This window comes from Camelina sativa, chromosome 19 (assembly GCF_000633955.1).
Source record: "Camelina sativa cultivar DH55 chromosome 19, Cs, whole genome shotgun sequence".
In the NCBI taxonomy this organism is placed as follows: Eukaryota; Viridiplantae; Streptophyta; class Magnoliopsida; order Brassicales; family Brassicaceae; genus Camelina; species Camelina sativa.
The window spans coordinates 18,517,152-18,530,880 of record NC_025703.1 but is presented as its reverse complement, the minus strand read 5'-3'; the positions used below and the strand labels follow the sequence as shown (position 1 = coordinate 18,530,880).

Sequence of the window (13,729 nt, the reverse complement as noted above, 5' to 3'; positions counted from 1 at the left end):
TGCACAGATAGCTAATTATACCTTTAAACTCTTCTAAATCTGATGATGGCAGAATTGCTTTTCTTCTGAGCTCAAATTTTTGGTTTAACTTGTGTATTCCGAATGGAATTGTTTTGTTTAAAGGCTGGAATGCATATATATGCAAGAGCAGCAGCGAAAGGCAAACGTATTCAGGTAACATCTTGCATCTTTTCCCCTGTAAAATTCCTCCTCAGTATTAGAGACTAATAATGTCAAATTGCTTATTAAATATTGACTCAGTCAAATATGGGGGCGAAAAATCATGGACTTGTCTTGCCTGATGCCAACATCGATGCTACTTTAAATGCGCTACTTGCTGCTGCGTTTGGTGCCGCTGGACAGAGATGCATGGCACTGAGTACAGTGGTATTTGTAGGCGATGCAAAATCATGGTACTGCTAACTTTCTTTCCTCTGTATTCAAATCAGTCTAACAAGTTTTAACCTTCTCCAGTATCATATATTCATTTTTCTTGTGATAAACACGCTTGCATGTAACCTTTTTTCCATCCGGAGGTTTTGCAATTCCACAACCTTACTATGCATAAACCATACACAAACATATTTGGGCAACACTTCTTTTATTAATTTAGAATGACAGATAACTGTTTGTTGTCCTGGATTTAAAAGCTTAGTAACTGAAGAAGCTGTGTGAGGCCAGTTGATTTTCATTTGACAGTATAAAAAAGATTAGCTTTTAACTTGTCTGATACTAACCAGGGAGGATAAACTCGTTGAACGAGCAAAAGCCCTTAAAGTCACATGTGGGTCAGAACCAGATGCAGACCTGGGTCCTGTGATTAGCAAACAGGTATTTTTGTGCTCAGACCTCTGCTACTGGTCATGACTACTGCTGAACTTACGTGTGTAATGATCATGTTTAGTGTTGTGTTTGTCTGTTGTTTTATATATATAACGTATTGCTAAATTTTTATATGGCTAGGCCAAAGAAAGGATATGCCGCTTGATTCAGTCTGGTGTGGAAGATGGTGCTAAATTGCTGCTTGACGGAAGAAATATTGTGGTATTTACACAATCTCCTAAGTTACTGCTGTTGCAACAGTCTCATCATGTCTTAAATACAGTCCATTTTTTTACGAAATAGTAATCATCACGAACTACAGAAATATATTGGTCTCTTTGTGCTGGATGATATCGTTGGATTAAAAATCTTTGTGTAATCTTGAAGTCAACAATCGATTAGTCCGAGAAGTTTATACATCTTCTCTCGTAACAAACAGGTTCCAGGATATGAGAAAGGGAATTTCATCGGTCCTACCATTTTATCTGGTGTTACTCCAGACATGGAGTGTTACAAGGTATTATTATTCTGTACTTCAGCAAAATAATCCGTAGTCTGCTTGAAACTTACATTTCTTTTGTCCTTTGGCACATTGCAGGAGGAAATCTTTGGTCCCGTTCTTGTATGCATGGAGGTCAGATTGGAAAAAAATAGTTTTATTCTAATCATTTCATTCACTTTTTTATATATTCGTAGTGATTTTATGCCCTCTGATACCTGTGTGACATATTCGTTTACAGGCAAGCAGCTTTGATGAGGCCATATCCATAATAAATAAAAACAAGTAAGCACCCTTTTTTTTATATCCCATTTATATCTCAATACTAATATTATTCCTCGCATGTTTTTTCAACAATTTGGTATTTGCGCTTTCAACAGGTATGGGAACGGTGCTGCGGTTTTTACTTCGTCGGGGGCAGCAGCAAGAAAGTTTCAGATGGAAATTGAAGCAGGACAGGTATGACGAACTTTAGACCCTATAAAAATACTACAAAACTTGTTGTATGCAACTTATTACATGGTTGATCTCTTCTTTTGTTGTTATTAATGTTTTACCAGATCGGTATTAATGTTCCAATCCCGGTTCCATTACCGTTCTTCTCCTTCACTGGGAACAAGGCCTCTTTTGCCGGAGATCTTAACTTCTATGGTAAGAAGATTGTCACAACTAACTAAACAGAAGAAGATGTATTCTCTTTCTCTTGGCTTATATACTCGAGTTTGGAATATTGTTGCAGGCAAAGCAGGAGTGGACTTTTTCACTCAGATCAAGACAGTGACACAACAGTGGAAGGATATTCCAACTTCGGTATCTCTTGCAATGCCTACTTCGCAAAAGCCATAACTAAAGCCAAGTCCAACAAATTACTTTTCCCTTTGGATCTCAATTCAATTTCATTGAACCCTTTGTTTTTTTTTTTCTTTTTCTCAATGCTTTTATATTATTTTCCTATGCGTAGTCCTAGAGCTGTTAGCAATGGATCTCAACAAATTACTTTTCTTCTTTTTTTTTAGTCGCTATGATAAAAAACTAGTACTCAACTAGTTATCATGGGAAAAGTAACAAAATAAAACTTCATATTTGCATAATTCATGAAATAAAATCTTAAGTGAGAAATTATCTATGTTTACGTTGCTTGAGTTGTTTTAGACACATCAAAAAAGTTCACTTTAGGGATTCGTAAAATCAATACAATAAAATTTTTTGGTTTTTCACCATGTGCTAACAGCTTAACACATGAGAAAACCAATTAAATTATAACAATAATATAACTCATCTTTTATAATCAATCAAATCTGTAACCAATCAAATTATTACTACAATCATCTATAATTTTGCTTACCTATCAAATAACATTCTAATAATCTGAAATTTATCGAAAAGGTCTCCAAAATCTCAACAACCCGAAATCTGATTTCTTAATTCTCTCTTCACCGTGTCTCAAGAACTCGCCACCACTCTGTGGTAATATATGTATGAGTTTCGATTTCGTCTGGAAGTGATGAATCTGTTAATTAGGTTAAGTTGAGATATTTTAAGGTTTTTCTATTTTTTTTTTCTTTTTTTTCAGCTGTTGGGTGAAGATAGATCATCAAATTGGATCTTATTGATTTCTTCTCTTACTCTAGTACAATCCAATATATAGATATTGTCAGGTAAACAAACCTTACTTCTAGACAAGATTGGTATTTTGTGCATATTTTGGATTCACAAGATTAAATCTGCTATGTTGTTAACGAAACTAGGTCGGGTGAGCAAGCTTGCACTGCTTATATGATGTTCAGGGATTCTTATTCTCAAGAAATTGCTGTTTTACTCAAGTGTAAGTATTGTTTCAATTTTATTCACTTTTTTCTTTCTTTTTGTGTGTCTCTTGAGCATTAATAACTCGGTTCGTTGGAATTCTCGCTTTCTTCAGGGCACAACAATATTGGATCAGCGTGTTTGCATTACTCGTTGGGGACAACATCACAAAGAGTTCGATTTCTGGAATGCGACTCCGCGGGGTTTTGAAGATGAATCACACTCAAATGTACGAATCTTTCTTTTACACATTTCTCAGTTTTGATCTTTCTGAGTTTTATTAAATAGTAGAATCTTACACTCACTGGTTTCAGGTTTGGTCTCATTTCTAAAGCTCATTCGTTCTTCAATCATGTAGCCTCATGCTCAACGAGGCAAGTTCAATGCTGGAGAAGCAGTGACTAAAGCTCAAGAAGTGGTGAAAACAATGCCTGCCACAAGATTCGTGCTAGGCAAAGACGCTTTAAGCAAAGCTAAAACCGTTGACGAATCCCACGGTGTATCAGCTGCGGTGATGGCTAGAGTTTCCCAATTAGAGCAGAGGATTGGTCTCACTGACAAATCTTTACCGGACTTGAAGCTGTAAGAATGACCGAGCAAAGGTAATGTGTAGAGAACATAATTTGTATTCGATTTGGTGTGTCACATTCTGTTTTCAAGGAACTGAGTGTTATCTATTTAGTGGTCACCTTTCATTGAAAAAAGAGTTGGATAGTAACGCAAGTGTGTTTCCATAGACATTTAACTATGTTTTTAAGTTTTATGTCTTTTTTTTGCTCTAGATTGTTTTGGGAGGCGGTTAGGACCACATCTTCGTTACTCGGTTTATCCTTTTCCTTCTNAAGTTCAACGCTGGAGAAGCAGTGACTAAAGCTCAAGAAGTGGTGAAAACAATGCTTGCCACAGGATTCGTGCTAGGCAAAGACGCTTTAAGCAAAGCTAAAACCGTTGACGAATCCCACGGTGTATCAGCTGCGGTGATGGCTAGAGTTTCCCAATTAGAGCAGAGGATTGGTCTCACTGACAAATCTTTACCGGACTTGAAGCTGTAAGAATGACCGAGCAAAGGTAATGTGTAGAGAACATAATTTGTATTCGATTTGGTGTGTCACATTCTGTTTTCAAGGAACTGAGTGTTATCTATTTAGTGGTCACCTTTCATTGAAAAAAGAGTTGGATAGTAACGCAAGTGTGTTTCCATAGACATTTAACTATGTTTTTAAGTTTTATGTCTTTTTTTTGCTCTAGATTGTTTTGGGAGGCGGTTAGGACCACATCTTCGTTACTCGGTTTATCCTTTTCCTTCTCCAAGTATGTTCTGAAGCTGGATCGGAGTTCCTGAGGATCACCAAATCTGTGGTCAACAAGGTATTTACTCATTTTCTTAAGATAAAACTTTGTTCTTTTTATCGTATATATCTCATCGGAAAATTTATCCATGGCCGCCGCAACCGAGAAGCTCCCGCAGCTCAAATACGTCGTTGATGGAATTACTGAGATGGGGTTTTGTGTTGTCGATTCTGGATCTTCATTGTTAAGACTGTGGCTTGTTTCCTTTTTGTTTCAGTGAGAAGAGTGGATTCATCAACCTCGTGTCACGTTACCTCAGGTTCGTCCTTCAATCGCCTACTTCCGTATTTTGTATCTTCGTATGCTGTCTTCAATGACTTTATGATTTAATATATGTTAAGAAATACTATATAAAACCTACTTTGATATGATTAGTTTGCTTTTCTTTGCAGGACTAGATAAGTCCGTGAGTTAAAAAATTTAACTTAAAATGTTTCTTTTCTGATATAAAACTATTCCATGCATGAGCTTTTAGGTAATTTTTTATTGTTCTTGTTTCATGCAGGCTAAGCATAGGTTAATTCCTTATGTTCGGATGTTAGTGCCGCCAAGGAGATGGAAAGGATATGCTTTCAAACTTCTTTCTTCTTTGGTTCTTAATACTTACGATTCATATTATTTAATTGAGAACCTCATGCTCACACATTGTTTTATATAGACATGTGTTTGTAGCACTTATGTGTACAAGTACTGCCACATTTTCTTCATATATGACAAGTGTGGTTACTTCTTTTTACTTACTATATTACTAGGTAACAACCAGCACTATGTATGGGATAAATCGATTTAAAGAAAATTATTATATGTAAAATTATTATTCGAGAACCAATATTTGTTTGTGTCAAACATAATCTTTAACTAAAATTTTTTTATTTATTTATTCAAAGCTGCGTTTTTCGTGTAAAAAATATGTTTCACCCGTGAAATCTTTAAATGTGTAAGAGAAAATATTGATAAAATGTTATTATTTATTGCAACATGTCTTTTTTGTGGTTTAAAAATCAAATTCATATCTCTTATGTTTTATTTTGTAATCATAACAATTTGACATGTTTCTTATGTAACCATAACAAAATATACTAAATTACTCGGTAGTTTAATTAATTAATTTTATTATATGTTAGTAACAATCGGATTCTAAACTAACTTTTCTGAATATAATCTTGATTTAATATTTGTGATTAGGCTATTTAAATCTTTTGACTTAGTCGGTTTGTTAATATTTTCTATAAATAACAGATTATAAGCAAAAAAACCATTATGAAAAAATTAATAAAATTTCAAAATCAATGTATTCGTGCAAGAATACATTTCACATGTGAATTATGTTTACGTGGTAAAGAAAATATTTATAAAATGTTACAATTTATGGAAATATATATTTTTTTGTGTGTTTTAAAAATCAAATTTTTATATTTATGGTTAATCGAGTAACTATAACAATTTTTCATAATCTAATAATCACTCATTTTAAATATATTATGATTTTATTTGAGTATTAAGTTTATTTATAATGATAATGGTTATTGTTTCATTGGTATTAAAATTCTTGATTTATCTGTAATTTTTTTTTTTTTTTTACTTTGCTTGGCACGTCGTTTACGAAAGAGATTATGACTATTATGATTATGAAAACGACTACGAATGTGAGCTTCCGGTCTCCATAACAACGAGAAAGGTATATGGTTTTGTTAGTTTCAAAGATGAGAAATGCATGAAGGAGGCCATCAAGGGAATGAACGGTCAGAAGCTCGCGTTAAAGACCATTAATGTGCAAGAGTCTCACTCATCTCGGAGGAGTCGTCGTCGTGGTGGACGTGTTGGCTCAAAAAGGGTTTAGAAAATAAAATATGGTTATATAAGAAATAAGGCTCTTTGTAACCAGTAACCAGTAACCAGTAAGGTGCTTTGAATAAAGTAGTACAATTGAGAAGTTTTTTTCATATAATCTCTCTTTTATTTTTCAACTAAATAAGGGTCCGCACGATGTCCGGATTTTAAAATTGTTGAAAAAATTAAATTTTAAACCCTAAACAATTTTAAAAAAAAAATATTATTTCATGAAATAAATATATAAATAACTTTAGTTAGAGAAAAAACCATATTTGTATTTACCTTCATACACTTATTTATATTTTTATATTTTAAATATATTATAACAATTATTACAATAATCTAAAGCTTAATTCTACCCCAAAACTTTTGCCAAATACTCATCATTACAAATATTATTATTGTCAAATTTCAAAAACATTTCACAACTTATTACAAAATATTTTACATGCAAAAAATTCATCAAAACAACATATAATTAATAACCACGTACAATTTTACTATATGTTTTACCATTAAAAATATACTCTTACACCCAAAATTATTTTATTTTTTAAGTATGCTCTTCATCACCACCTATAAAATGTCTGTTAAACAAATTAAACAAATTTTATGTTGTTTTATTTTCATTTTGGCATAATTATAGTTCTTATAATCAGAATAAATTGTTTTCTGACATAATTTTTTTAACCATGATTTTTTTTACTTCAAAGATATTTTGGATGAACAACGGGTGAAAATTATCTACTCAAGTACAATGATTTTATGACCAACCCAATAAAAGTTTTTTATTGAGAAATTGAAAGAAAATTAATATAACATAGAAAAATAAAAAATTGAAAATTATAATCATGATGGTATATATAAGTCTTAAATAATTCAGATATACAAAATAGAAACCTTATAAACAATCCAAAACATGACCTATGTCAGAATCACGTTAAGGGATCGACAACTTGTTTACGGTCCTCAGAAGTATTGCATTGTACCAAAACTACTTAATACTATGACCTCGTCTCAAATATTCTCGAATCGTAAGTTCTAAACTTATTTCTACCGAATCAAAAGTTCTCATATATTTCTATACATACCTGGGTTTAAACGGTGTACAAACCAAATCCGATAAAAACCACATAAATCCGGTTTGAAACCAATTTTAAAACAGTTTACCGTTCTAACTTCCCAAATTAGCTGTCCTATTACGTTTCAAAAATAATAATTTTTTTTACATAACTTATGTTATTCTTTTTAGATTTGTTATTCCCTATTTATTGATTAATAATAATATAAATGTTTAATGGATTATTTTTTTGTTTATATCTTTCAAAATCTAATTGAGAAAACACGTATAATATAATTAGCGTACAATGAAAAATATATTAGTTTTGTTAATTTTTTTTTTTGATTTGGGAAATTTCTTTTTAGATATAAACATGTAAATTTCATGTAAATTTAATGTTATTATCTTAATTAGCTGTTTTGAAAAATAATAATTTTTGACAAATGTCAACCTCATCATTATACTTGACATGTGTCATGATGCTGTTAATGACTAGCTTTGAAACCCCAACTTTATCAAATAAGATTACATCGAAAAAATATTGACATGATTAAAATATAGATTAAATCTTGAAATAATAAATTGTAACCATTATCATCACCATTCTCCAAGTATCATACGGAGGCATAAAAATTAAATATGCTGAACTTAAATTTTCTTTTATGAATTAGGAAATGATAATGACATGCCATTTTAAGAAAATAAAAAATGATATTGACTTGCATAAAATGAATCTTAAATCTGGAAATAATATCCATTATGTATAATTTACTTGACTAATTAGGAACCATTTAATAATTTTGTAGTTCAAAATTTGAGTTTATAGAACTACTTAGGCCCTCATTGGTGACAAACTTTTAAGACTTTAAAATTATTTAATGCATTGAGAGCCATATTTTTGCAATTCACACTTTTATTCTTTTTTTTTTTTTTTAAAGTTTTGAAAGCCAATCTTTTCTTTTTCCTTCCTTGTTTTCTCAAAAATTTTAAAGCGTCAAAATCATGCTATAAAACTAAATAATTTTAAAAACATTATTTTTTTCTCCTCCATTATATTTAAAAGCTCTTCAAAAGTATATATATATATATATATATATTACATATTATATATTTACAAATTAATTATTCTCATTTTTTATCTTTCTTTTAAGATCCATTTCAATAATAATTTTTATTTTTTTCATCATCATCATTAATAATGGTGTAAAAGATTTATGAAATTCATCATTAGTAAGAGAGTAACATTCAAAACAATGCATTAATAAGTGTTTAATGGATTTTTGACTGCTAGTATAACTACTTAATTAAAAAAAAACATTCAAAATAATTAAAAATCAATCAAAACCCAATCACCAAAAACAAAAGAAAAACATAATTTTCAGTACCCGATTGGTAACGGGTGTTACTTATGACTGTAAAGACTTTAACTTTAAAATTTTAGCTGTAGAGAATTTGACTGTAGATGCTTTGACTGTACAAACTTTAACTGTTAAATTTTGATTGGTAACAAACACTTTTAAAGCTGTAACTGTTACTTTTATTATTAAAAATATTGAAATGATGATATTAATGATGATAATAAAAATAAAAATAATTATTATTGAAATGGATATTAAAAGAAAGAGAAAAAAATAAGAATAATTATTTTATAAAAATAAAATATGTAATATATATATATATATATATTTAAACTTGTGGAGAACTTTATTATTATTTCAATCATCATGGAAAATAAGAAAGAGAAAAAATAACTACAGCTTTTTTTATTAATTTTTAACAGAAAAAAGTTTTACATTTGTGACTTTAAAAATTTGTACGTACAAACTAAAAAAATGAGCAGTTAGACTTTCAAGACTTTTTAAAATAATAAAGCAATGAAAGCATGATTGGTAAAAATAAAATTTTGGCTTTTAAGACTTTAAATTAATTTTAAAGTCTTTAAAGTCTCTCTCCATCAGAGCCACAATCATATATTTGATGGACTTATATTTTAAAAATTATAATTTATCATTAATAAAAATTATTTTTGTTATTAAATTGCTATATGGACTAAATTCTGTCATAATTTATATTTATTATAATTATATTATTAATATCTAATGATAATAATAAAAATAGCTACAGTTTTAAAAGTGGTTGGTAAACAATCAAATTTTTATAGTTAAAATTTGTACAGTTAAAACATATACAGCAAAATTCTTTACAGCTAAAATTTTAAAATTAAAGTCTTTACAGCTAAAAATAACAATCGTTACTAATCAGGGCTTTAGTTGTTGTTAAAAGTTTGGAGATTTGATTGTATATTTTCCTCAAAAATTTACATATTATTTTTCTCGAAAATTGTAATTAGCTTGAGATCACGTACAATGCTTTATGAACTATCATAAAAGGATCATGAACTAATGTCAACCACCATATCCTTATACTCTCTTTGTTTAATTGGATTATACAATATGATTATCATGGACATTATTGATGATTTGTTGATTCATGATAGATTTTTAACTAACCAATTTAGTTATGATTTTCCTAATTGAATATTCTATGGGTGGCACCAAATCACCTTGTCAATACTAATATTAAAATGAAAATTTCTTTTGTTTAAAAAAGAAACTTTGAAAATTTTCTATTTGAACACTTCAAATTATACTCATTCCGTTTAAGAAGATGAATACAAAGTATGTATTGTTGATACTAAAAAATTACCAATGTTAAATGTTTCTTTTTTTGTTGGGACCAAAACAACCAATATTAATTAAATTAAATTTAAAATATTTAAGAAAAACCGATAGAAAGTATAAAATGTTTTACAATTGCGGAGGAGATATTATCACCTAAACAGATTTGACCCAACCCAAAAAGATTCAATTTAAACTCTAATTTTTTAACTCTCAAAAGAGTTTCTTCTTCTTCTTCTTCTTCATCACGAACCTCTCTCTTGCAACAAATCTTCTCAAAACCCTAAGCCCTCTTTTCCAAGTCCTACTTAAGATCATTCACTTCAATGTCCGTCGACGATCTTCCTCCGTCGCCCTCGGCCTCCGCCGTCACGCCACTAGGCTCCTCCGTGATTCCGATTGTGAACAAGCTTCAAGACATATTCGCTCAGCTAGGAAGCAAATCGACGATCCAGCTCCCGCAAGTAGCCGTCGTCGGGAGCCAAAGCAGCGGCAAATCCAGCGTCCTAGAAGCACTCGTCGGCCGTGATTTTCTTCCTCGCGGTAATGATATCTGNACAAATGAAAATTTTCTATTTTAAACACTTCAAAATTATACTCATTCCGTTTTAGAAGATGAATACGAAGTATGCTTAAACTTACCAATTAATAATGTTTATTTTGTTGGGACCAAAACAACCAATATTAATTAAATTAAATTTAAAATATTTAAGAAAAACCGATAGAAAGTATAAAATGTTTTACAATTGCGGAGGAGATATTATCACCTAAACAGATTTGACCCAACCCAAAAAGATTCAATTTAAACTCTAATTTTTTAACTCTCAAAAGAGTTTCTTCTTCTTCTTCTTCATCACGAACCTCTCTCTTGCAACAAATCTTCTCAAAACCCTAAGCCCTCTTTTCCAAATCCTCTACTTAGATCATTCACTTCAATGTCCGTCGACGATCTTCCTCCGTCTCCCTCGGCTTCCGCCGTCACGCCACTAGGCTCCTCCGTGATTCCGATTGTGAACAAGCTTCAAGACATATTCGCTCAGCTAGGAAGCAAATCGACGATCCAGCTCCCGCAAGTAGCCGTCGTCGGGAGCCAAAGCAGCGGCAAATCCAGCGTCCTAGAAGCACTCGTCGGCCGTGATTTTCTTCCTCGCGGTAATGATATCTGCACGCGACGACCTCTCGTTCTCCAGCTCCTTCAGACGAAACCTCGCTCCGAAGGTGGATCCGATGAAGAGTGGGGCGAGTTTCTTCACCACAATCCTGCTAAACGCATCTACGATTTCTCCGAGATTCGCCGTGAGATTGAGGTTTAGTTATTCATTCTCTTGTTCCAAGTGTTGGTGTAGCTTCTTTGTCACAGATCAGTTTTGATGATATGGTTTAAATTGTTTGTGTAGGCTGAGACTAATAGAATATCAGGAGAGAACAAAGGTGTATCAGATAATCCAATTCGTTTGAAAATATCTTCCCCTAATGTTTTGGATATCTCTCTTGTGGATCTTCCTGGTATCACTAAGGTTCCTGTTGGTGATCAGCCATCTGATATCGAAGCTCGTATAAGAACCATGATCTTGTCTTACATTAAGAACCCTAGCTGCTTGATACTTGCTGTTACCCCTGCTAATTCCGATTTAGCCAACTCTGACGCCTTGCAAATCGCTGGAAATGCTGATCCTGATGGTGAATTTTTTGGTTTCATCAAGTCAACTGCGAATTTTATTCATTTCATTGATATACAGGATTATTCACCTTTTGCTTTTGCATATTAATTTTACTGTCCTCAGGTCATAGAACCATTGGTGTAATCACAAAGGTGTGGTTTCTCTCTTCATATATTTGCTCCTGAAAGTTTCTTGTTTTTTAAGAATTAGCTGTAATGGCAAACTACTCTATTTCTCATGGCTGCTCTATTTTCTCTATGATTCAGTTGGATATTATGGACAGAGGTACTGATGCTCGGAATCACCTTCTTGGAAAAACAATTCCTCTTCGACTTGGATATGTGGGAGTTGTAAATCGTAGTCAGGAGGTAAACCCTGTTTTCATAAAACATTTACAACATGAATATGATGCATATTGTTGTTGTTCTATCATAATGAGCTTATTTTGTGCTATCATTATACCTCGTCGACTCCTCTTTTACCTTATATATTCTACCTTTAATTAATATGTGTTCGTTGTTACCAAATTATACTATATTAAGTTTGCTTTAGCTCTTGCTCTGTCGCCTCTGCACTTTACCCAACAAAAGAATTTATTTGGGTATTGATTTCTTTAACAGGATATTTTGATGAACCGTAGCATCAAGGATGCTCTTATTGCAGAGGAAAAGTTCTTTCTTAGTCGTCCTGTAAGGCTGCTTCATTCTTTCTATTTGATTTCTCAGTGTTACTTTGACTGTTCTGATACGGGATTATTGGTATAGCTGTCCACTAGCTGAAAATCGGACACCTAATTATTTACTTCTGCGTAGATTATATATATATTTTTTTTGTTTTCTAACTAAACAGGCTTACAGCGGTCTCACTGATCGTTTGGGTGTTCCTCAACTAGCAAAGAAATTAAATCAGGTATTATCTGCAGTCGATCTTTAAATTCCCTTTTTATGATTATCTTATTATGCAGTCAAGACACAAGCTCCATAAGAGATACACTTTCTAGGTCTCATGTTTCTAATTGACAGCAAATTGGCTTTTATATCATGTTTCCTCACCTTACGTAGTCTGATTGTGCCATTTCAGATAGGAGTTAGGAACTTTAGGATACTATGTTGCTTCTCCTCACTGTATATATTTAAGAAAAATCGGAAACATATGCTCATTATGGTTGTTGATTTCATTTTCATATGGTGAATGCTCTTTCTGTGAATTAATTTCTCCTTTTCTAGAGATGGCTTTTCATAGGTTTCTATTATCTGTAATATTAGAAGCTGTCTAATGGGAGCTAGTCCCTTTTCCATTTTTTTGCAGATCCTTGTCCAACACATCAAGGCAATGCTTCCTACTTTAAAGTCGCGTATCAACAGTGCATTGTTTGCTACAGCAAAGGAGTATGAGAGCTATGGGGATATAAGAGAGTCCAGGGTATGTGTTTTTCAGCCAGTTTTAGCTACTTATTTTTGGGTTGTATGGTTTCTTTGCTCAGTTTTCGTTGTGAATACAATTTTATACATGTATGTGATTGTCTTCTTGACATATGTGGGAGCCTTTTCAGCTTATTTTGAGTAGAACGAGATATGAATAATTTATGTAGTTAGTGTTTGAACGCGTTCAGATATGTAGAGAAAGGTGTCTGGCACAATTACTAGACATCTTTTCTTTTGTAGCTAGAAATGCTTTCCAGTTACATTTGCTTCTAATATATACTTGCCTCATAATATGTCATTTAAAACATATATAAGTTTATCACTGTGGCTATTTAACTTACAGCTTTCTCTGGGTCTGTATTGTTTTGAAATTCATAGGGTGGTCAAGGAGCTCTTCTCCTCAGTTTTCTTACAAAATACTGTGAAGGTAATATCTGAAGATGGGTTCTCTTTCTGTTTAGGCGACAAATGTTAGTTTCTTAGGTTGGTATTGGTCCTTATCACGGTTTAATTCTTCATAACAGCTTTCTCCTCAACCCTGGAAGGGAAAAGTAAAGAAATGTCTACATCTGAGCTTTCCGGTGGAGCAAGAATTC

At 32.1% G+C, this 13,729-nt stretch overlaps 2 protein-coding genes, 1 long non-coding RNA gene and 1 pseudogene across 3 annotated transcripts in view; all 4 read left to right on the top strand.

Moving 5' to 3' along the window:
• Positions 1-2,412, top strand: part of LOC104766655 (methylmalonate-semialdehyde dehydrogenase [acylating], mitochondrial-like) — a gene marked incomplete at its 5' end in the record, with an annotated part of 6,763 nt that extends 4,351 nt beyond the window's left edge. Inside the window, 6 exon segments of the mRNA XM_010490576.1 lie at positions 1,262-1,339; positions 1,421-1,456; positions 1,563-1,606; positions 1,702-1,780; positions 1,882-1,972; positions 2,061-2,412. Of these exon segments, the coding sequence (XP_010488878.2) occupies positions 1,262-1,339; positions 1,421-1,456; positions 1,563-1,606; positions 1,702-1,780; positions 1,882-1,972; positions 2,061-2,167 (435 nt within the window). The 3' untranslated portion in view covers positions 2,168-2,412.
• LOC104767955 lies at positions 3,051-3,962 on the top strand (annotated as a pseudogene).
• Positions 3,976-5,220, top strand: LOC104766656. The gene is made up of 2 exons (XR_764096.2): positions 3,976-4,495; positions 4,695-5,220. It is a non-coding gene; the product is annotated as an uncharacterized LOC104766656 (long non-coding RNA).
• Positions 10,855-13,729, top strand: part of LOC104766657 (dynamin-related protein 3B) — a 7,405-nt gene continuing 4,530 nt past the window's right edge. The window contains exons 1-9 of the mRNA XM_010490577.2: positions 10,855-11,355; positions 11,446-11,728; positions 11,833-11,861; positions 11,976-12,077; positions 12,330-12,398; positions 12,559-12,618; positions 13,018-13,131; positions 13,512-13,560; positions 13,658-13,702. Of these exons, the coding sequence (XP_010488879.1) occupies positions 10,984-11,355; positions 11,446-11,728; positions 11,833-11,861; positions 11,976-12,077; positions 12,330-12,398; positions 12,559-12,618; positions 13,018-13,131; positions 13,512-13,560; positions 13,658-13,702 (1,123 nt within the window). The 5' untranslated portion in view covers positions 10,855-10,983. The remainder of the gene's footprint in view (positions 11,356-11,445; positions 11,729-11,832; positions 11,862-11,975; positions 12,078-12,329; positions 12,399-12,558; positions 12,619-13,017; positions 13,132-13,511; positions 13,561-13,657; positions 13,703-13,729) is intronic.